The sequence below is a fragment of the Lipophrys pholis genome (genome assembly GCF_963383615.2).
Source record: "Lipophrys pholis genome assembly, chromosome: 18".
NCBI lineage: Eukaryota > Metazoa > Chordata > Actinopteri > Blenniiformes > Blenniidae > Lipophrys > Lipophrys pholis.
In genome coordinates, this window is record NC_137646.1 from 20,534,079 (window position 1) to 20,559,063 (window position 24,985).

A 24,985-nucleotide genomic window follows, 5' to 3' on the forward strand; every position below is an offset into this window, starting at 1 on the left:
GCTGATTTGACCTTTTCACTTTGGATAAAGTGTAAAAAAACAGATGAATGTATTACAGTATATCGTGGAATAAAGAAGAAAGTGGTGGTCTTCCTATGGTTCGGAGGTTTGGCTCCGTAGAAACAGAACACACACGCTGCAAGCGTTATACCAGTCAAGTTTTATTTCATCTTTGAGAAAAACAAAAAGAAAAGTTTGGTCTTCGTAAACATCTATATCATTTTTCATATCATGTCATTGAAGCATTTAAAAATACTTTTTACTCTTTACTACGACATTTCCAACATCAACACTGTATTCAGAATGAGCTTAATTCATGCATCGACACACTCCTGGACGGACTGATGTGCACACACACACACGCACACACACACACCCACACGCATACACACGGAAAAGAGCACACTCTTATGTTGTTCTACTCTCCAAGGGACTTTTTTTTTTTTTTTTTTACAAAACTAATCACAAAAACAACACAATACAACGAAAATGAAACGTATACAAGAAAAATGATAAAAAATGAAATGTATGGAAAACAAAACTCAAATAATGTCAAAAGCACTTTGTGACCTTTAATAGGGCTGCATGAGAACAGAATAATAAAGGAAAAATAAATACGTGTAAGAGAGAGTAACAGTCAAACAGAGGGGACGGGAGAGAAAAGTGATTAACACACTGATCAATGGATGCACGCACACACACACACACACACACACACACACACACACACACACACACACACACACACACACACACACACACACACACACACACACACACACACACACACACACACACACACAACACACACACAAACACACACACACATGCACAAACACACACACACGCGCGCGAGAGATGTGTTGAAATCATGGCGTGGCAAAGCATTAAAATGTCGTCTTTACAGGTTTGTTCAGGCGTAACTCATTCCAAAAACTTTACATGTGTATCCACAACATTTACTAAAGCTTACAAGAGCCTCAACACTGTGTGGAAATGGCGGGGCCACTGATTTATAGTGTCTTCATGTTCTGAGCTCACCATGACAGAAGTGCAGAAGACACTATAAAATAAATAGTTAGATAAATAAATGTCGACAAAATATATCGTATAACCACAAACAACTGGTCGTGACATAAACCAATACTTTTGTAACATTCAGCTCAATAATGTCTCTTCAAAAAGTTTGAAACTTTTAATCTAACCATGATGTTTCTCAGGCAGTGAAGCGTGATTCTGTTCTGTCGAAACAGCCAATCAGAAGGTAGAATTCAGAAGTGGGTGGAGCCTTCACTTCCCAACTGATTGGATCAACTTTTCACTTTGCTCTGTGAGGTGATCAACAGCATCCAAAATATTTAAAACACACAATGTTCCACATGTTTTTGAGACTACTGAACCATTTGTCTCTATTTATCCATAATATTATTTACTTATAGATGCCCTTTTATTTCTTGTCCACATATCACAAAAAACAAAACAAAAACAAGTGTAGAAAATATTCATACAGAAACAAAAGATATCAGGATCATGAAAACTGACAGCAGCTACTTACATTAACATCACTGCCAACCTCCGGCTTCACCTGAACACAAATCACTTAAATGTACTTCTTGAACGTGTTTGTGGCTTCCTGCTTTTCATGTCGGACTGCAACAGCAGGACCGGCCTTGTAAATGCCAATATTTGCCTTTAGTTGTCTCAAGTTACACATTCACAGGTGGAGCATGACGCTGTGCGGCCGACCAGAGGGAAGCGTCTGCATACAGGCGGCACAAAGTCTCTCCGTTATACGGGATTTGCTCACGACCGGACTCTGAAGGGAATGCACATCTGCAGCAAGACACACTTCAGACCAAGTGAATGCTAAATGCCACAACTATGTGGAAAATTGTTCTGCACGTTCTGGACTGACATTTCTGTCAGAAACACTGGAAAAAAAAAAAGTTTAATTTCCCCATTTTAGACAATAACGCGTCGTTGAAATGATGTAAATCCAGAATGTTGGTCACATCATGTGGTCTTCATTTAAAAGCTCCAATATTCCCTCGCAGGATGTTTCTATAGTATTACTGGACCCCATAAAGCTCCAATTACAACATTTGCAGAATTAAATTTTTTAAGAAGCAGTGGAAAGAATGTCATCTTACTTACAATTTTAGTAAATTCCTGTAAATAATATCACCTAAAAATGCTGCTAATGGTTCTGTAAAGAATCAAGGAAGGACCGGTTGTCCTTTAACATTATGGTCCAGAAAGGTCCCAGCTTTATTGGACTAGTACAGGTGCATCCCACTAAAAAAGTTGATAGTTTTACTATTATTTTTGACAAAACTTTCTAAATATATATTTAAAATTTTGTGGGTTTTATTTATTTTTTGTCCTCAGTGTCCTTGATTTCTCTCTTTTATAATGTAATATTACTGAGAATAAAACCCGGAAATTCTTGAAACATTTCAGTTTTTGTGTGAGGAATCCAAAATATATGGAAGTTTGAATGAAATTATGGTAAAAAATGACATTCAGATTTTTTGAGAAGCACCCTGCATTCAAATCAGTGTTCAGTGTTAAATGACAGACATTTCTGGAGGAGAAGCTGTGGTCTACATGCTCTCACTCTCTCTCTCTCTCTCTCTCTCGCTCTCTCTCGCACACAGACACACATATATGCACACACCAGACATGGAATCCAATTTCCAGGCATTTATAGTGTGGGTCAGGTTGGCATTCCAATTCATTAATCTACCATAAGGGACTCAGTCAGACACACACAGGGCGAGCCCTTATAAGGAGCTTAGTACACCGACCCACGCGCACGCTCGGAAAAAAAGGCACAGATATACCCACCGAGACGTACACACAGTGGATGCGCATGCATGGGGAGGCACAGGGAGGACAAAGTAAACAAACAAAAAAAAACAACAACAATGTATGTAGAAAAGATGAACACGTGTTGAAGTTTCACAAGTGGAAAAAAAAATGAGGGAGTATGTAACGTTCACTGGAAGAAGGGGAAACGCACAAAGTGAAAAATATTAGAGAATGACACACACACACACACACACACACACACACACACTCACACACACACACACACACTCACACACACACACACACACGCACAGTGTCTCACACACACCAGCAACAGGCAAGAAGACAGCGACTCGTTGAGAGATGGTCGCTAAGCAACAGGCAAAAGACTAAAAATGTTGCGTCTCTTCACTCACTTAAAAAGCACGCACGCACGCGCACGCACACTCACACACACACACACACACACACAGACACACACACACACACACACACACAGCCATCCCCCAGCAAGGCTTAGAAATCTTTAAAAAGCCTCCAATTCTAAATCAGTCGCAGTATTCTTGTGTTCCTGTGGCGTCAGCAGCACTATTATCCTCCCCACTCATTCTTAAACCAGTAACTGTTACGGAAGCTTAAGTCATTGAGAAAAAAAAAAAAGACAGGAAGAGGGAAGGAGCGTTGGCCGGCAGGCGTCCCGAAGGCTCAACGGGCCGGGAGCCAACCAGGGAGTGTCACGTCAGAACCCACAACCGATTGATGACCTTCGACGCAGTAAAATCACGTTCAAAGAAATAAATGGGGCATATTCTTAAAGCCCTGACACACCTGACATCGTTTGCTGTGACCAAACTAACTGAAGATGTCTTCTGTCAGTAAGCCTCAGCTTCAGAACAGCAAGATGTTGGTGTATGCGATGCAGACATTTCACTGTTTTCATTCCGGTCTACATACTAGAAGACTTGCTGCTTTCCATTCGCTTCCAATGCAGAATTTTGGTATTGTGGATGGGAAAAAGCCAACGTTTTTCCCGTTTTGAAGGCAGATTCTCTCTCCCCTTCACTCTGGTTTGTGACCAGGGAGCCCTCAACACAAGCGTGAGTCTGGGGCAGCTTCCCCTTTGACACGGTGACTCCGGCCGTGTGCTTTTCTAGACAGCAATGTTAAATATTTGCAGCAAACACACATCCCTTTGAAAGAAGAGCAGCAGCAACATGGCATGTGGCCAAACTCTTTCTATCAATGAATGTCGGCTGCCTCTGGCTGCAACAACAGCTGTTCTGGGGAATCACAGAAGCTGGTGCTTTTCTTTTTTATTTATTTCTTTTTCCCTTCCTTGTTTGGAATATTTCACCCTTGCTTTCACTTTATTGCTTTCAGAATAAAAACTGATGTGACATGAAAACATCCCATTAGAGGTCAGGGGTAAGACGTATATGCATTTTTAGCTTCGAGCCATCTCTCCTTCTTAAAAGCACTGACCTCGGCGAGACTACATCAGAGGCTTCGCCCGGTCTGGAAAGCACTCGCAGGGGAAGAGAGCGGCGGGTAATTGGTTCATATTTAACAAAAGAGGTGGTGGGCAGGTAAATTGTTGTTTTCATTCCCCCCCTTTTTTTTTCTCTTGGTGAACGGTGTGATAACAAAAAAGCCAAATTACTGTTTTCTCTTAGGAGGATTTTCCTTGAGGTTCACAATGAGTGCGGTGGGCAGCTGGGAGACAAAAACCACTGGCTTCCTTCTCTTTCTATACCGCTGCTAACAAGGGAGACGCATTTCATACTAATCTACACTGACAGGCCATATGCTGTTCCCTCTGTCGTTCTGTTCAGCCCGTTGGGGGGTGGGGGGTGGGGGGGTACAAACTTTCTCATTCAAACACAGATGACAAAAATGACTGACTACACATATTACATGGTATTCTCATTTCTAACCATCGCGTTACCGCACCATCACTCTCACACTGGCCATGCCTGAAGTCAACAAACACGTCACAAAAATAAAAATAAAATAATAATAATAATAATAATAATCTAAATAAACAGCACAGTTTCACCCATAAGACACAGCAGATCTTCACTACATTGAGTCATAGTGTCAACACTTATGGAGTTCATTTTGACAGTTTCTTCCACTAACTAAATGGCAGCTAATGAGACTTGTACAATACCTGCAAGGTAAAACTGCACGCTGAGAAATGAACAGTTATCTACATGTCGAATGATCTGTGACGTTGTCAAATCTTTGGATAACAGAGACTTTTTTTTTGTTGTTTTTGTGTGTGTGTGTCGTGTACAAAGAATTGTCCCAACTGGTGCAGAACAGTCAAGTGATATTTCAGAGCTGCCGTACGTTTTTCCATCCCGGTCCTCTTTCTGACACGTTCAATATTTCACCCTTGAAATACCTTGAAAAGAAATTATAATAATAACGTGGATCTTTCTCGTTTCCATCCAAAGCAATAGATTTTTTTAACACAACTTAAATATCTTTTGTATTTTCTCACACACATCTTTAAAAGTATCGCATGTTCTCATGTACAACTATAAACACCAGGTGTGGTTGTAGTTTTCGATTTGTCTTCAACGACACCGTCATCATCGCCGTCCTCTTCATCGTACAATCCTTCAGTCACTCCTTCAGCGTCCTGCGTGTCGCTGTTTCTTGGCATTGCAGGAATCCCTGCTTGGCTCCGGTTGTTCACATTTTCCCAACAGTTCAGAGTGTAAACAGTGCACCCCGTGACCTGTAGTGCACAACGGCTCTGCACTGCTTCTGCACGGTGGATTATTACATGTTTTTAACGTTGTATTTGCACAGATTTGTTCCAGGAGCTAAATCCAACGTCTTGATTCTTTGCGTTCACATCCAATGTGTACAACTTTCTTCGTCTTCATCTCTCCATCCTGTATTTATAGATCTGTTGTTTTTAATCTTTTTTTTTTTCTTTTTTTTTCTTTTTTTTTACAATTGCACGGTGACAACATCAACAACACTTGACGCCATTAAAAAGTTTAGAAAAAAAAAGTGTGTGTTGTTGGGGTGGGGTGGAGTGGGGTTTTCCGGAGAAGGACTCGGGGATTGGCTCGATTAAAAAGAGGGTTGGTTTCTGGCGACTACAGCGTTGCATTATCACAACCTTCAGACTATTCCTACAGGGGAGATCAAAATAAGGCAAGAGGGAGGGACTGAAGATAGTTGCGTGTGTGTCTGTGTGTGTTTGTGTGTGTATATGTGTGTGTGTCGTAAGGGTTAGGGTTTTGCACAGTGTATTCAGGAAGGAAAAACTTAATAAAAAAAAAGATGGTCAGTTTTTATCTTGCCTGCAAGTTGGTGCATGGTCCTCTATTGCAGAATCACCTGAGGGCCCCAGTGTGTGTGTGTGTGTGTGTGTGTGTGTGTGTGTGTGTGTGTGTGTGTGTGTGTGTGTGTGTGTGTGTGTGTGTGTGTGTGTGTGTGTGTGTGAGGAGTTAGAAGTGATAAGTCACTTGATAGCGTTATAGTTCATAGGTAACGATGGGAGGACCTGCTATCATCATCATCATCATGATGAAGAGAGAGAGAGGAAGTGAAGAGTGACTGTGGGAGATTCCGGCTCCTTTTCTCGCCTTCGTCTTCTTCTTTATTTACACTCTCCAGAAACACGACACATAAACATCACACACACTTTTCCGTTTGCCTAACTTCATTCCTGCCACTATTCCTTCCCCTTTCAATTTTTACCTTCTAGTTTTCACTTTTTCCCTCAAAAGGCCTTGCAAAGTACTTTTTTCCCCTTCTGGTCATCATCCATGAACGCTGTATCTTAATGATTGAGTGTATTCCTAAAAGAGTGTAGGTTCATCCTGCGTTAAAAGAGGCGATAAAAATAACTGTTCTGACATCATTTAGAAAGGTTTCATGAAGATTTGCGCTCTTCTCAGGTGAAAACAACTGAAATATGGTTAGAATAAAAAGCATTTCTAACTCACTTCCAACAAAGTAGAGTGAGTCCTTCTTACTTTGCCTCTCCTGTGTTTTAATTCCTCTCCGCAGACTCCTCGGTCCTCTCTCTCTCTCTCTTCACTGTGGCAGTAGGCCTCGCTCCCTCCTCTCCACTTAAAACCCCGGTATATGGCAGTAGGCCTCCATTGAAGCCAGCATGATGTAAATCAGCCACAGCGAGACGAACATCATCGACGTGATCAACTTGCAAGTCCGCGGGCCGCCGAGCTCGCCGCCGGCCACCCCGGCCCGTCGCCGGTACAGCAGCGTGAGCACCACCACCATGGCCAGGATGGTGAAGAGGGTGACGGAGAAGGCCAGGTTCCCCGGGTCCACTTTGAAAGGCAAGCCCTTGGAGCGCCAGGCGACGGCGGCGATGGTCCACGCCACGCCGATCCCCAGGAAAACGTTGACCGCGTTGGAGCCGGTGACGTTGCCGATGGAGGCGTCGGCGTACTGGTCCTGGATGGCGGCGACCTTACTGGCAAACGTGTCTGGATGGGAGACACAGAAGAAAGGTTGAAACAATCACTGAGACGTCATTTTCCTTAATATTTAATTCCACTGATTCCACCAAAATGTCACTCGAAGGACCTCGAATGGTCGAGCCAAGATTCAAGTTAATTCCAAGAATCTGTGTCTGGTTTATACTAAACTAAAACTAAATGTCATTTTACTTTATTAATCCCCTTGGGGAAATTCCTTTTTTCCTTGAATCCTTGAAAAACTGACAGCTCTACTGAAAGTCTGACTGAAAGTGCCCAGTTTTTAAAGAACTTAAGATGTTTTTAGGAGTTTTTCTCATTTCATCAAGGATTAAAGTCGAGTGGAGAGAATCTTGGCTTGGATTTAAAACCAAACAAGTCAGTTTAATGGATTTTAAAGTCTCCAGGTCAAGTTTACCCAAAACAAAACCTAAAATTTGCCTTATATCGAGAGCACAAGCACTTCTTCTTGTTTGATTGTATTAAGATACACTGACATAACAGTCCAGCGCCACCTAGCTTTAATACACAGCATTTTAAAAAATACTAATTAGTTTATTTCATTTTTTGTGGGTGTTTCAGAATAAAGAAATATTTGATGGCAACTGAAAAAAAAAAAAATAGAGCTGCTTTTGGAAGTCCAACACAGTGGTAGCAGGTCTGAAATAAGCTTCAGAAGCATGATATGCTCTTTAAAATACAGTGAGTAGTAAACAAAAAAAAAAACACCACTTAAAACTTTGCGTTGCCTCATTTTAGTGATTCATGTTGCTGGCGGCTTGATCTTGTCAGAGAATTCTGCCGTAGCCGAACGCAGCCACTTCAAACAGCGAAGGAAAGAAAAATCAAAGTTGCAGGCTGGAGTTAAGACATAAAATGAAACTATCAACCTGAGGTGAAAACAAAACTGCTAAATAATGCAGAGCAGCAATGAGGCCGTGAGGAAATGAGCTTCAGGTGACATCCAGTTGGAAACCAACCGCTCACAAGGTGTGCCTTCGTGCTTGGAGTAACTTATAGAAGCAAAAAGGTGAAGAAAGATCAAGCCGCTGAGTAACATTAGCAGGCACTAGAAGGCAATTTGTGTCGAGGGGAATATTTATACATTCAATTTACAGAATACTTGGAGAGAGTGTGGAGATCAAATGTTTGAGTGTCTGCCAAATACAGTACATCACACTTTCACAGAGCCAAGTTCCTAAATGTGAATTAAGAGCTTTCTCGGGCTTGTTTTGACTGTGAATTACACTAAAGTGCAAGAACAGCATTAGGAAGAGCGTTCTGAGGAGTCTGGTTGCATTCAGCGGCGACCCGGTGGGATACAATGTGCATCAGGACAAAAGCATTGCCGCAACGAGTGAAAATCAGTGATTTAGAAAAGTCTGCGGATAAAAGAAAATGGCTTTCATGAGACGCCTTTAGGAATCAAGTCTGCAAGATTTAAATATATGTATGAATCTTTGGGAGATTACACTTTTATATCCTGAACCCTTGCAAACAAGCAGAATTATATTGTTTCCCCTAAGTCACTTGGCTGTTTTCGTTCCACCCGATTTCTTCAGAAAACAACATGACAAACCGAAAGCTGCCTGCTGCCATCGTCATATGCAAAGCCCAATATGGTGAACGCTGCAAAACGCTGCAGGTGTACACAAGCAGACGAGGAGGAATTGGATGAAAAGCGCAGAGACTCTACAACTGGGTTGGCAGGGAACACCAGAGGAAACAGCTGCCAGTTATTGTACGCCTATCTTCTCGGCTTATTTCTATTTTTAGACAGCCTGCTGAGGAGGGGTCTCAATTCTCATTTGAATGTCAGTTAGATTAGTTGAAATTCATATCCCAATACAGAAACTATCCGCCAAACTTTTTTTTTTTTTTTTGATGGAGGGATGAATTATAATCCCTGCTGGTGCCAGAGCACACACACACAAAATAAAAAGAAGCCAGTGTGTTTTGACACATGAGCAGATGAGATGGCAAATTCTGAAAGTGAGTGATGAAACTTCACATTACTGCCTCGTAATGCAGGACGGATATGACAGCGCACGCGAGGAGCCACGAGACAAAGCATCCAGAGGGAGAAGGTCGGTATCAGATGGTAGGATGAAGACTAAGGCCTGGAGAAAAGTATACGTAAACTTCTTTTTTCTCAAATGTACCTGTTTGTTCATTACACATCATCGATTACATGGATATATATATATATATATATATATATATATATATATATATATATATATATATATATATTAAAGTAAAGAGTAAAGGGATTTGTCATTTGTGTAGTAACAATGCTTCTTGGTAATAAATCTTCTATCTTATCCAAGTCTTGCTTCAGTTTTTGTGCTAGAACAACCACAAAGTGACAGATCTAATGAATGATGAACCCTTACTGCCAGTTATTTCCCTGGTGAATCCATATTTGTTGCTAATATCGACAAACTCAGATGTTACCAGCACATATTTATTGGATTGATAAGAACCGACAGCGTTCATTCAATCCGCCTGACGCAATCCAAAGGAAACTCTTGAATTCAAATTGATGAAGAGATAAACTGTACCAGAGTGGAAGCTAAATACTTTCAACTCAAGATTGTGATCTGTGAACTTCGCCGGACTTGTTCAGCGCAGGCGTCACACACTATTCACTGTTTAAACCACTCAGATGGTTACAAATGAGCGCCGCACAAGACTCAAGCAGCCGGAGACATTTACAGCGGGGCAGGTTGCGAGGCTTCTATAAACGCTGGCCTGCTAATTGCCCGAATGCGTGAAATTGTGTATAAATTGGGCAGATAATCCTCGAGTGTGTCTCTGATGTAATAATGCAGAAATGCTTTCATGAATTTAGAGTGAGAAGGAGGAGGATGAGGAGGATGAGGAGGAGGAGGGGGAGGAGTGCTTCCAACCAGTTATAGCAATCACCCTCACACACCCACACACCCACACACACACACACACACACACACACACACACACACACACACACACACACACACACCCACACACCCACACACACACACACACACACACACACACACACACACACACACACAGCAGCAGCAAACACTCCCAGTGGAAGTTATAATGACCTGCTGGACTCACAGCATGCTAACTTGCATCACCTCAACAGGAGGAAAAAACAAACAAACAACTAAGTGCGTTTTCACAAACGTACACCTGAGCACAGCAGCACACAGGGGTCAGGATGATGGATGGCACAATAAGAAAAAACACACCATTCAATAGGAAGGGGACAGAAGGCGGAGAAGGAGGTAAACGAATGAATAGTGGAGCTGGGGTGGGACGTGCGAGGGTGACGGGGGGCACAGACACAGACGTGAATTTCCGGAAAAATAGACAAAATTAAGAAAGAAATGAAGTAAGGTGTAGAAAATTTACACTAAAAAGATAAACATGATCATGGGTTTGTGGTAGAAACAAGCCTAGGATGGATATCAAACCCACATTTACAGCTTTCAATCAACGTAACACGGCTGCGGAAGGAATTAATTCGAACACGAGTTTCTGGAAATCTCGCAGCGAGCCGTCAAAGTTATCGCCTCGGCGAGGAGCTGTTTCTATAAATCATCTGGAGGAGGCAACTATAAAGTGGCCGGCGAGAGGAGCGGGGAGGGGGAATTGAATTAAAGCCCCGGGACGATGCATGGCCTCCAGGCGCAGCAGACAAGCCCGGGCTGAGGGCTGTGATGGAGACGAGGGTTTCACAATTCAATTTTGATTTCCAGTCTGCGTCTATGAGCACAGCTGCCATCGAAATCAGATGGAGGAGGATCAGTCAATCTCTTTTTATTTGTTTATTCACATGTTTGTCACAGCCGCACTTTGGGAGGAAATACGCGGCTCATTTCATCTCCAGTCAACACAAGTGTTATGTAAGAGGAATATTGAGGTATTTGTTCTCTAGAGTGACACCAAGCAGTGTGAATCCATTGAAAAAATAAATGAAAATGATGTAGGTCACAGTGGAAGTCGGTGAGAATCCTACTGGCTGCTCAATTCTGCTTAGTAAATCATTTTCAACTGACCCACATTTCTCATAATATTATGCAAATGATTCTGGACCTGGCACAGATGTTCCCAACGCCACGAAGATCACCGCCGTCACCGAGTCCTTCAGTCCTATCGTGCACCCGAAGTGGGACGCCAGATCGCCGGTGACGGCCGTGAGGACGCCGATGAGCGATATGGAGACGATGAAGCAGGCCCAGCCGTTCCAGTACTCTGTGGGCGGCACGAAGGCAAACAGCACCTTCCAGAAGACGGTGAGGAAGTGCATGATGTAGTCGAAGCAGGACGGCAGACGCTCCTCGCCGCTCTCCTCCTCGTCGTCGTCGCCTGAAGGTGGCGGAAAACAAGACACGACCAAATTAGGAAAAGAGAGTGACACAGGTGGTATTTAAACATCGACGTAAATACTGCATAAATGTTGGTTCAAACATTATTATATGAGAAATTTAAGGCTGCCAAATGATACAAAAATATAGATTTTTTTAAATTACATGTTGCAACAGTTATTACAAAATTCGGGTAAAAGCAAAAGACATAAAATATATACCACATATATATAATGCTAATCCGGCTGGGGAAATTAAATGTTTCCTAATTGTTAAACATAGAACCATGTATATGGATAAAGGACAAAGTTTATTACATAATGCACTAAATTATTACATTTTCTTAAAAATAAGTGAAACACCCACATTTTGTAATAACTGTTGCAATATGTAACAAGTTGTTACAAAATGCGGCATTATTACATAATGAGCTGAAAATGTATTACATTATTACATAATGAGCTGAAAATGTATTACATTATTACATAATGAGCTGAAAATGTATTACATTATTACATAATGCGGCGCTACAAGCTTCTTTCAGCAATTTTTAAAATTTTTTTATTTCAAATTGCGGAAATGAAACAAAGATATGAAAAAAGAAAATCGCTGTTTTTATCTAAAAGTTGCTGTTTGAACAGTTCTTTTTACATTTGGATTCAACTTTGAAAATACACCACGGGGAAGGTTTAGACTTTATATAAACAACTGTGGACCGAGTCAGGCTGACTTTCTTATTTTTTTGTGTATTTTTTCCCCTTGTGATTATGCTAAGTTATACCAGCAGGCCGCGGGTGGTCGCTTCATATTTTGATTACAGGTATTCAAGTTGCACCATTCTTCTGATGTGATTCTCGGAACAAAGAAGAACACTTTATCCTAAAATGTCAGGCCTTTCCCTTTAAACCAGATGGGTATGAATAGTTTAAAATAAATGCATAAAAAAGGCTCCCGAGGAAATGCTGACACAAACTGCTTTTCATCTTCCATCCTTTCAAAAAATTAAGTCGCCCGTAACCACTGTTGATAAATCAAAGTGATGTATTTTGCCCTGGGTGTGTGTGTGAGTGTGTGCGAGTGTGTGTGAGCGTGTGTTACCTGCACTAACAGTAACAGCACTGACAAACTGCTCCCTCCAGCTGCTGCTTCCCACCACCAAGGCAAGGTTTGTCTTCTTGATCAGCTTATCTACTGTACTCTACACACACACACACGCACACACACAAAATAATGCACGCGCACACAAACACACAGAAGCAAACATGCAAGCACACACAAGTCAGGAGGAAAGAAGTTGTTAATTCACAGAAGAGAGGAAAATAGAGATTTAAAGCCATTTGATTAAAGCCCACATGCAGCAGATCAGAACGCATGAACAAGGTTCGTGGATCGTAAAGTTCAAGGTGTAGGATGAGCTAATTAATACGCTGCAAGGGAACTAGCTGTGATGCCACGTTTCATAGATGAAATCTAGGAAAGGATAAAAAAAAAAAAACCCTTCCAGCACACTGGTTGAGCTTTCTGTTTAAAGCGGCGAGGCAGAGGAATAATAAACTACGCTGGTGGAAAACAGCTCCCAGCAACTTCGCAGTAGTTATCGCAACTCATCTGACGGGGCTTTGAGAAAATCCTGCAACTGTGTCCTATCCGCGGCATAAAACAGAAAACCTGCTGTATTTCAGGCGTCTCAAAAGGAGGAATCACAAACGAACCCCAATGTGAGGCACCGAATTAAGGATGTGGTGAAGGACCCAGACATCATTGGAACATTTCAGCATTATTCAGCAGAGGACCGAAGAACAAGTATTGCATGCATAAGAAAGATGGATAACCTGTCTCTTGCGCCTAAGAAGTGTATTTACAGCACGCTGCATACATGCACATGAGAGGACAGACACATACGCACACACGCACGACAAGATGACACAAACAGGCAAATGACTAATTGAAAACCATGAACAAATAGAATCAAAGAATTAAAAGAACGACAGACACTTCTAACGTTGCTTTTGCTGCACACAACTCATCTGCATGGCTCAATTACAATTGATATCAGTTTTCTTTTGTTTTCTGGCTGAATGATCTGCCAGCTATTTTCTTATTCTAAAAACCTGATCTGTGCTGAATCGAGTTGGCAGCTCACATATTCTTATTTGTTGTCTTTCTCAGGTACTCAAATGACAAGAAGGGAGTCCCGGGAGTCTGCAACTCCACAACCAGAACAAGTAATTCATAATTCTATCCAAAACATGTCACATCATATTTGCGCTTTACTCTAAATAAGACATAATAATTCAAGAAGACATATAATCTCTGCTCTCTCCTGGCTGCCAAACGCAAATACAACACGTACATTAGCAGCTCAGGTCTTACAACTAAAACACAATAATCCAAGCAACCCTACAAAAGGTCATGTGATGGTCAATCACTGGTATATACATGAAAAAAGCACAAACACACACTCACCTTGAACTCGTAGGATTCCTCTATGATCACCTCCACCTGTGTGTGCTCCCCCAGGCTGGGGCAGCCCATCTTGGCCACTTCTTCTTCCTCTGCTCCCACCAAGGGCTTGTTCTCATTGGAGTCTCCTACATGATCGTAGATAAATGGATCATTAGTTATACAGTTTTACATGATCATTGCTGCGGTAAATGTCCTCCAGATGCATCCTACTTGTATTTTGACATGTCTTCATCACTGTTTCTTTGTTCTTTGTTTCTACTCTTGTCATCTCTCGCAACGATACGACAGAAACAGAACAAGACCCCCCCCGATTACCTCAGACATTTTCATGCTTATCTGCAGTAAGCGTGTCTTTATTTCAGGCTACAGATAAGAGCTTTATTACAAAGTTGAAAACTGAGAGAGGTGGGCTCCCACTGTTTTCAAAAATTCATTACAAGCCACTCAGAAGTACACCGCTGCTTTGACTAATGCAAAAGATTGTGTTGAACATCCTTTGCATTTCAGATGACAACTCCCTGCAGACCGTCATCGGGTTTACCTCATTTTAAGGTTAAGCCTGATTTTTTATTTTTTTTTCCTTCTTTTGAAATAGTATATATGGTAATACACTTTACCCAATTCACAGTCATGTGAAAATAAATCATAATAAGAACCTGTGATCGTTCATCTCAATGCAAATTGAATCAGGTCAACTGGCCTTGGTCATTGACCTGATTCAGTTTGCATTGAGATGCCTGCTGTTACTGTTGCTATTTCATATCTGTCTGTGTCATATAGAATAAAAAAGCCAACCCCAAAATCAATAAATAATCCACAAATAATTTCCTTCTCTGGGCCAGGATTATTATTCACTGCAGACACAGATCTTGACATTAAACTGGGCAAAGATTATTAAAAAGCAGTTAATTAGCAGGTGAACCACTAAAACATTCCTTGTTGCACTTAACTGCACTTAACCTCACATTTACAAGGTAATACAAGAGCAGTCATGCTATTATCCTTGAATTAGAGGTTACACACCGATTGATTGAAATCTTACTTCATTCATTTGTCCAAAGCAGAATACGCTACGACTGAGGTCTCATGACATGAAATGTGTGCGATCAGCGACGGCTGATAATGTATATGGTAATATTCAAACATAGATGAGCCACATGGGAAATCCAATCTGTCGAGCGGTGCGTGTTAATACAACTATGAATAACGAAGAGCAATTTACATTTCTTCCTCCCCATTCCGTCGTACAATCACCATACATGGCACCGTTCTCCCTCTCATCCATCCATATGTGAATTCGCTCTGTCCTCACATACAGTAGCCGTTGTTAATACAGGCTGCTATAACTGAAAAGCTGTTAACAGTATGTGATAGCATATGTGTGTGTGTGTGTGTGTGTGTGTGTGTGTGTGTGTGTGTGTGTAAATGCCATTATACATTGTCTGTAACAGGATTTGAAAGTCAATTATTTCTCTATGTGGGGAAACACGCCCTGGGCTGTTGGATCTTCGTATCTGACATCGAGACTGAGGATCTCTGCTCCACCAGCAGAGTCTTTGTGTGTTGAAAGAAAAAGATTAAAGAGACTCTGGCTTCAAATTGAGACTGAGGACCAAAGTGGGTCTTTCTAATTTGAAGAGAAACCTGCTATTATTCACAAGGGGAAACATCAGGATTATTTTTATGTTATAAACAACTTTCACATGTTGCTTGGGACATTGATTAAAAAAAAAAAGAAGTTTCAGCTTCATTTCATTCTGCTGTTTCTATTAGAAGCTGCTGCAGTGCTGTGTAGCGGTGAGCGCTCTTGCTTCACAGTAAGAGAATATCTTCTCCTATCTTATTTCCATAGTTGGAAACTTTAAATTGCGTCTCGGGGTGAAAGTGACTGTGGTTGTCTGTCTCCTTGTGTTGATCGATGGGAGAGCCGTCCAGAGCGTAAACTGTCTTCACAAATAGTCAGCAGGGTTTCAGTTCCAGCACTCTACCACTAGGGCCCCGTTTACATAACAACGTTACTAAAGTTTTTCAAAATCAGCTTCCAAAGTGCAACTATGTGGAAATGCTCGATACAGTATGCAAGTAGATCGACAACGACGAAAGAATCCAGGTGCAGTTTGTTTATTGTTTACGTTGTACTGTAGGTGATTGTGTCGCAAAAATCCAGCACCCACTATTGGACACTGAAAACAACACAGCTTTTCTGTTTTTGGCATTTCATTGTGCACGACGATAGTTTTCAAAATGAATTGCCGTGTAAATGGGGCCTAAGCGGGATAAAGCGCTATAATAAAATGGAAGGATCTCTACAATGAGTCTCAGGGGAACCTAAGCTACCAGAACACTCCTTATAAACGTCCACTTGTTGCTCTCAGAGATTACTGACATGCTCAAAATAACAAGTTGAGGCTGTTGTTTACTTTTGACCAGAAAGTACAACTGAGCCTGACACTTATGTATATACAAAATATAGTCACAGAGTTTCTTGAGGAAATCAGATGGCGATCGATTCGACCGGCTGAGCAAGTGTCATCCCCAAAGCCATGCCACAGTATTAACAGAGAAAAGGATGAGAAGAAGCTTTGATTGGACAAAATCGTTTAATAGATTAGCAACGGAGAATTGTTGAGTAGTTTGAACTATTTTGCAGCGTAAGGCATATAGATTATCCCTTTAATGGTACAAATTGCAATTAGACTGTGAAGGAGAAAAGAAAGCAATGTATAAATGAAGTAATAGATCACACGCCAAGCAGCTCTTTTTATCCTTCTTTTAAACTGTTAAGGTAATACAATTTATTTTATCCAGAGAGAGAGAGGACAAGCTGATATTTGCATTCACTATAGGTTTATTTTAGCATTTAGCCTCCTGTCAAAGATTTTCCAATAAACTAAGACAAAATATAAGACAAATCTGAATATAGAACTACTATCTTTTTACAAGGCTCATATTTGGAAGTTTGGCAGTTTGAATCTTGTTTTTATAGGGACATGTATAGTATTTTCTAATGTTTTTAATGCTTTTAAATACTGGCGTAGTCAGGTGTTTCCTCTTGTTTCAGATCTGCAGAACTCGGCGACAATCCCACATTTTTAGATTTATTTCTCGGTTTTAATTTGTATAATAATGTATTATTCCCGCCGTTCAAAAACACCTCTTAGTTCAGTCTTGGAGGGGTTTTCTCTTTCTCCACGCTTCTTGACGTCACACACGCCAAAAAACAAGCAGACTCACCATGTTTTTGTCCGATCTCTAACAGAACTGGCTCGCCCAGCTCGATGGTGAAGGTCTTGTTCTTCTCATACTCCTCATCGTCGATAATTTTCACCTCGATGATCTTCCTGTAAGAGGGAAAGAAAGGAGAGGATTGGGACCCACTGAATTTATTCCACATAATTGCCCTTTCAGCTTTATGTTCTCCCTCTTAGTGAGAGGTTGCGGAGTCTTCTAAAAGTCAGAAAGTTTCATCCTGTGAGGCTTCTGCCAGGCAGGAGGTCATCTATCTGCTAGAAACTGGCAAAACACCAACATAAGGATCCCTCATTAGTGCAAATATATCAGGAAAGCAATAGTAAATATGATTACCCTCTTCTTTTCTCAGACATCTCCTATAGGGGAAGATGAGGAGCCCATGTGACTATACAGTAAGTGCTGAAGGCCAGGTTAATGTTACCTACTGTGACATTATATGAGACTACTAACATTCCCCCAGGCACAGATAAAAAAAATAATTCTCCAGCTGACAGTGATGCGATGCACAGAGCAGCCACTGCTGAGACATTTTCAATTAGGAGCACCCAGAGGAAAACCCGAAAATGCAGCGCAAAGAGTTTTGAGGAGACGAGTGAAGCAATCACACCTTAACAACTAAATTGGAAAAAGGGAAATGCGTCCTGTTCCAGAATAGCGGTGTGCACACGATGGGAGATAAAACTCAGCAAACCAAAAAGCAGAAGGGATGTGTTTTTAACAGATCTGTGAGTGCAGATAAACATTGTTGCAATTCAATATTAGGAGCTTTCATAAAACTGCAGCGTGACTGAGGAGATAATTAATGACGCAATTTAGTTCTCTGCGAATAAACATGGAGTTTTAGGGCAGTAAAGCAAACAACATCCTTCATTCTGCACACCAATGGCCAGATGTATCCTCCTAAATCTGTCCATGCTGAACTTCCTACTGCTGAGTCTGGAAGAACAGCGGGCACAGATATATCTACACGAGACAAGCTGGTTTATGAGGCGGGCTCTGTTTTGTTCACCCAACTGGCAGATGTACAGCACGAACTGGACAACAAAGTGGAGTATTTGGACTATATGACCACACATGATTGACTGCTCTGTTTGTGGCTTTCGGCTGGACTCTGCAGCATTTTGTTTGCTCGAACCATCAGAACTATAAACATCCTGATTTAAAAATACTGTCTTGTTTTGCTGACTTGCTTCCACAAACACTAAGGTGCATTTTGAAAAAGGCAAATAAAGGATCTTTCGTCCTGCAGCCACACCTTCACCCAAGATTCCACCTGCACACTCTCATTAGTGTGAAGGTATTTACTCTTGCCTCCGATCCTCTGTGCAAATAGAGCCAATGAGGAGGTAATGAGGTCATGGCCTCAACGGCAAACTGTTCTCTGTTTGTTGTAAACGAATGCAGCAAACATCAGCGGTCCTACTCAAATATCTCAAAGGTAAATTTTTAGCCATTACCCTTCTGGTCCCGTCATACATAGGCTCTGTTTATATATTGGGATGTGATGACCTCTGTGTGGATGGACCAAATATCAACCTAAGTTAGACGGATTCATTGTCTGGAAACCATTTATCACACTCGAGGTTGTGTGGAGTTCAAGCCCATCTCATCCAAGAAAGGTCACTAGTCTCTCGCAGGATACAACACACACTCAGATTCACACCACACACAAAGGTAATGGGACAATGGAGGCCTGGCGTGGCTGTGTTTGTGCATCCAGGGTATCGACTGTTGTGAGTCAGTATGGTGCATCATGTTAAACACTTAACAATAGGAAGAAAGAAAGGAAATTGTATTTCATCGATCCCCCGGGGTGAAATACCTGTCTGTATTTAACTCATTCTACTTCTAGTTAACCTGCTTGGAGCAGTGGGTTGCCACAGTATGGCCTCTGAGGAGCAGTGGGGGTCAATAGTCCTGCTCAGGGAGTTGTCAGCAGTGGGATTCAAACCTGCAAACCTCCAATCCCAAGTCCAGTTCTCTAACCAGGTGTGATTGCATTGTGAATGAGAACATTTTCAGCACCTTTTAGTCAGCGCAATGACACACTGCTTAAACTGGCTCTATAGTAGAGGAAAGTAAAGAAGATATGAAGCTTTAGTTGAACCGAGCAGGATTTCATTCTTTATAACCAGGCTGACAACACAGAGCCCAACGAGTGGCTTTCAAATGGAGACGTTTCATCCAGGTGACTTTTAAGTTTTCTGGTCGAAGCAAAATGATCATCACCTCCAAATGCTCCTAATGGGCAGATTGTGCCCCTTAAGAAGTTCATCTTGAGGAACACAAAGATATTCAGACCAAAGTGCTGGAAGTTTAGCAGAGCGGTAGAGGCCCAGAAAAAAGATTGCAGATGGTGCTTGATATGTTTAGTTTCTGTTCCCGCCAGAGAGAAGAAGGTCTTCAGTTTGTACTGCTTTTCAGACCCGCTTTGCTCACAGATAAACTTTAACTCGACAGTCTATCAGTATGTGACAGGCAGCGAGGAAGAGTGAACTTTCATTTCCAGTTGGTTGTGTCATCATATGCTTCACTGTCAACCATGTTAGCTCTGATGCCACAAATAGGCTTCAGTTCAACAGATCAAAACAGGCGAGTGAGAGAGTTATGGGAGGAGGAGCATACCTGCGGAGGATAGAGAGAGGCGGATGGGAGTGATGGAAGGCTGCTGAGTGGAAACGCATTGTTTTCATTGATGTGCTGTCACAGCAACAGTTGATAAAACCGGCCGAATTTGCTATTTTCAGCACCACATCAGCTTGAGCAGCCAGCAGTGTTGGAAAAGAAATGAAAACGTTTGGTTGGAAGTGAAACAAAAGTAAGAAATAGTTTGCCAGCGTATTCATAAGAGGACTACGGGAAAGAAGGTGAATTGGACTGGGGGTTGCATGTTGTATAAATTAATGTCAACTTATCTAAAATGTCTCATCATCTGCATATAGTGTGATCTAAACTATACATGCTTACTTTTTTGAATGTTTAATAGTTATAAAAATGTGGTTGACACCTTGTGCAGAAGCAATCTAAAAGATAGAACTTCTGTGAAGTTGATCCGTGACGGTCAGCCTCACAGCGAGAAGTTCTCCTGTTCAAGTCCGGAGTGAGCTTTGAGTCTGTGTGGAGTTAACATGTTCTCCCCGTCTGTCTTTGTATTCTCTGATATTCTTTACGCAGTCATGTAGGTCAAAATGTAATTGTCTGTAAACCAAAATCACAATTTCAAGGATGCAATGTGGTGTTTTAAAGGGAAAACGTGGAGGAATGGAACAATAAACACTGGGGGTAAAGATAGAGAAAGATGACAATGAAGCCAAGTGAGTGAAAGCAAAGGTGAGCTTTGACATACGTAACGCAGAGGTAGAAAGAAGGGAGAAGCGAGATGGAGAAGGAAAAGGAAAAGGAGATGACGGATGGAAAGGGAAAGAGGCTTGAAGAGGAGTATGAGTAGTGCAGTGACTCCACTGAGATGTGTGAGGTTACGATTCAGTACACACACTGAGTTCACTCAGGGGGACAAACGCACGCATGCGCAGACACAAGCGTGCACATATAGACAAACATACATCATGTTTTACATTAAACATTCTGCACAGATTGTGGTCTGTTTGAGGAGACAGGCAGCCACCCCCACATGGGTTCATGCCTCAGTAGTGATACACGACCACACACACACACACACACACAAATAGATATGCACGAGTTCACGCACAGACAACGTACGCAAACATGAAAACACGTTACCGCTAAACACCTGGGGGATGCGTAAACACAGTACGCATTAATCGAGCCCATTTGCACAGTGCAGACGACACACATGTTCACACATACTCTGACTGCAGCGCCTCCATTATTCACGGTCGGTACTGGCCGTAGTATCACTCCCATCTGTGCTCTCTCTTCTCTCCATCACCGTCCCATTACTTCTGTTTTAGCCTCTTCTTCACCTCCTCCGCCTCACACTCTCTCTCATTTTCCTCTGGCTCTTATCGCATGAGGTCATATCATCCCATTTACTTCTTCTTGTGCCTTGCGATAAATTTACCGGCCCATTCATTTTGTAGGCAGCTCTACGTGAAGTCGCTGAAGGTCAGAGTCCATGCCAGCATCAGTTCTTAATTATACATGTGAATACAGCTGGTATGGCGGTTTGAACTTCTTATACCGTCCCTTGTTGTTTTATTAAAACAGTGCTCGGAAATAGCAGCACTGGTGACCTGACAGTCAGTGATAACATGGGTCTGGGGACGGGAAATGATGGTCGAACATCCAGGGTCTAGAGTGTGTCTTTATGTGGGCATGAAAGTGTGAAAATATAAGCAGCAAAAATGCAGCGAAGACTGAGGTCTGGTTGTTTTTCCCTCATGCTCATTTGTACTTGTTATGTAGTTGTCTTCTCGTCCTTCATTGTCATCACTGGTTACGTCTGTGTTTAGATCACGTTATATGTCAGAGTTATGTTGCGTCTTTCGCTGTGTGGTTCTGGTTTCCTTCACCTCCGTATGTCCGCTCAAATCACCTTTATATGATTTAAGGTCATGGTCAAGTCATTGCCATGTTAAGCCCATGTTCTGGTTCAATGTTCCATGTATGTGTTCATGAGCACAGTTCCCTATAGTTTCCACTGCCTCGTTGCGCCATCAACTCGTGTTTCACCTTGATGGTTGTCAGATGTGTCTTGTCAATCTCTATAATCTCTTCTGAGCTTATAAAGAAAGTCTCAGTCTGTCTGTAAGTCCTTGTTGGCACGTCTGTTTAGTCTTGCCTGTTCAGTTCTGTTATGTCTTCATATCATGCTTCTTTTATGAATTACCGTCTCCATTCTGTCATGTTCTCTTCTGGGTTTTCCCTTTGGATTTTGGGCTGTTCCTTTGGACTTGTTTTAGTTCTGTGGTTTTAACTACAGCTTCTCGTGCAGAATTCCTCTCTATTAAAGTTGACTTTTGGCTCTAACCTGGTGTACATTTGTATTTTGCACCCTGCAGAGTGGTCCTGCCAAAGCATCCGCTGCTTGAAAGGATGCAACGCTTTTCCTTAGCAAACAATCTCAAATGCAACACGTTGCTTTTCTCCCACCTCGCCCCCCTCTTTCCCTCTATTCCCCCATGCTCTCGTCTTCTGTCTGTATTTCTACCTTGTTACTTTTTGACACCTGCTCCCCAGAAAGTTCCTCTGTCAGACAGTAGCCTCAGCGCCCCGGCCTGTCAACGGACTGACACGAGACGCAGACGCACAAAGTGAATCCCAGGTTCACTGAGCAGAGAGCTCCCACTGCCAGAAATAGAGGCTGAGGGAGGAAAAGAAAAAAAAAAGGAAAAAGTGATAGAGTGAAAAAAGGTCAAGAAAAGGTATTGTTGATTGAAAAGCCCACAAACAGAATTATGGGAGCTGTAAATCAACTCCCAACTCAAGTTTTATATCTGTGTGTGTGTGTGTGTGTGTGTGTGTGTGTGTGTGTGTGTGTGTGTGTGTGTGTGTGTGTCACTCCAAAGTTGTTCTGGGAGTGAATGACTGTGCGACAGTTTGATTTGATTAGCCGAGACCTCATTGCATTACTTAATGGACAAAACCTCTCCTTATATCTTTGTCTCCATCTCTTTCCATTTTCTTCTGGCTCCAGTTCCACTTTTGATTTGCAGCCATTGTGTGTGTGTGTGTGTGTGTGTGTGTGTAAGTGCGCATACGTGTGGTTTCAGGCTATAAGGAACTGCGCACCACACTTTTTTAGAGCGAGAGAGCCTCAAACTGCTGCGGCTCACAACTCATTTTCTTGAGTGAGGTTGATTTATGCTCAAATTTCAGTTTACCGTTCCTCAATCTGAAGGAACCTCTAAATCTGTCCTTCACACACGCATGCACAAGGGGAAGACTGCCCTGACGCAGTAACCTCAAGATGATAGAAATACTGCAGAGTAAAACTTGAAAAATCAATGTGAAAAAACAAAACAAAAAACAAAAGTCAAGCTGCTTGACCATCACTGTTGGAGCTCGAAGAAGAAGAAACAAGAAGACGGACACGCTGCCGGCACACAAATAGCACGACAATTCAAACTGAAAAAAATCAGCCTGCTACAGCATTTTTTATTTTTTTTTAACTTTAGATGTCCTAAATCATTCACAAAGGTTTAAATAGGGAAATAAAATTTGTAGAAGTTGCTGTAATACTTTTCTGCATTAATACTCAAAGCAGGCAAGACCCCATTATACACCGACTCCATTCATGCTGCTCGGGACGGCTGAGAAGCAATCCAATCTCAAAACTATTAAAGAGTGAAGTTACCCATTATTCTACTTGTAATTTGAGACTATAAAATGTGTTTGTCATTGTAAATGTGGTTGAAATGGCTCATTCTTCTATCTGCTCTTCTCTCAGTGATGTTACTCCTTGTAAATTATATCAGGTCCTTTTTGTGAAGAGTTGCTTATGTTTCAATGCAGACCGAATGAATCCATTCCAACGGACCATCTGAACAATGTCTGTATATCTCAATGCACGTATATGTTTTGCTCTGTGTTGCCAACTGTATTGCAGCATCAGTCAAAGAGTCCAAGTGACAGACATACCAGATTGTAAGTAAGGTTAATAAAGTCAGATAGACAACACATAAGTTATTGGTCAAACTCCAAAACAAAGCAAATCAGTGTGAAGACACCTCATGATTCAGATAGTTTGAGTTTATAGACATAGGCAAAAATCACAGAGAGGCAAAACTGAAGAGATGTGAGCTGGTCAGATTATTTCTCTCCTTGTCTCTCTCCCACACACACTTTTACTCAAGCAGGTGAATTGAAAAAAAAATTTAATAAAAAATCCTTGGTTCAGTTTTTCCCGTCTGAGTAAAAACAACACAAAAAAACAAGAGAGAGGGAAAACCAGCAGAAGAAAGCCGAAGACATAAAAAGCTCTTAAGGGGCAAGATATTACCCCCCCCCCCCCCTTAATGATATCATGGAGGGCATAATGAGAGACTGCATAACGAACACACATTCGCTCCTGCTAAGTGGTCTCCAGCTGTGGTGAGTAATAAAGTTGAGTCTCTGATGTGCGTGGGAAGCCGGAGATGGATGGGCGCAGGAGATGATTTGAGGCTGAGGAAAGAAGGGCAGACCATGCGGACACGGAAGAGTCTCGGTTATAGAGGGATCAAATGAAGGAGATTTAAAGTCGTTCGATGCAATCTGAGAAGAAGTGAGTCTGGTAGACACTTAATTTAAAGACTATCACAGGAAAAAAGTTTAATTTCCAAGGATTTAATACCTAACCTGCTCTGCAAAAACTGAACATGCCCTCCAAATGTGATAAAAAAAATTGGTCGACTTGAGCACAGTTGTTCAGCACACAGTCAAATGGGGCTTTGGAAATCATGTCACGCAACCTTCAGAGGACTTAACTGTCTAATCTGCGGCAGTTGTAGGCGCAGCTGGTGTTTGTTTACGCAGGGAAGCTGATACAGATGCTACTTTTTGGGTTCAGAGAGCCTAAAACATTTGAGTGATGCGCGGCAGGAAGCAAAAGTTACTACATAGGTTGCCAGAGGAAATTGATGGTGGACGCCCAAAAAAACAAAACCACGAAGCGATGCTAAAAGTTAATTAGGAACTGGAGAATGTGTGTGAAAAAAGCAGGAA

General features: G+C 41.8%; 1 protein-coding gene across 2 annotated transcripts in view; it reads right to left on the reverse strand.

The window, feature by feature from the left end:
- Positions 1 to 5,777: 5,777 nt before the first annotated feature.
- Positions 5,778 to 24,985, reverse strand: part of slc8a4b (solute carrier family 8 member 4b) — a 104,385-nt gene continuing 85,177 nt past the window's right edge. Inside the window, exons 12-17 of one of the 2 annotated variants that reach the window (XM_080486363.1) lie at positions 17,342 to 17,448; positions 14,108 to 14,232; positions 13,474 to 13,509; positions 12,740 to 12,839; positions 11,370 to 11,642; positions 5,784 to 7,289 (exon numbers count right to left, since the gene is read on the reverse strand). In XM_080486363.1, coding sequence (XP_080342489.1) covers positions 6,910 to 7,289; positions 11,370 to 11,642; positions 12,740 to 12,839; positions 13,474 to 13,509; positions 14,108 to 14,232; positions 17,342 to 17,448 — 1,021 coding nt within the window. In that variant the 3' untranslated portion in view covers positions 5,784 to 6,909. Of the gene's footprint in view, positions 7,290 to 11,369; positions 11,643 to 12,739; positions 12,840 to 13,473; positions 13,510 to 14,107; positions 14,233 to 17,341; positions 17,449 to 24,985 lie in introns of both variants that reach the window. The other variant, XM_080486364.1, reaches the window with a different exon arrangement.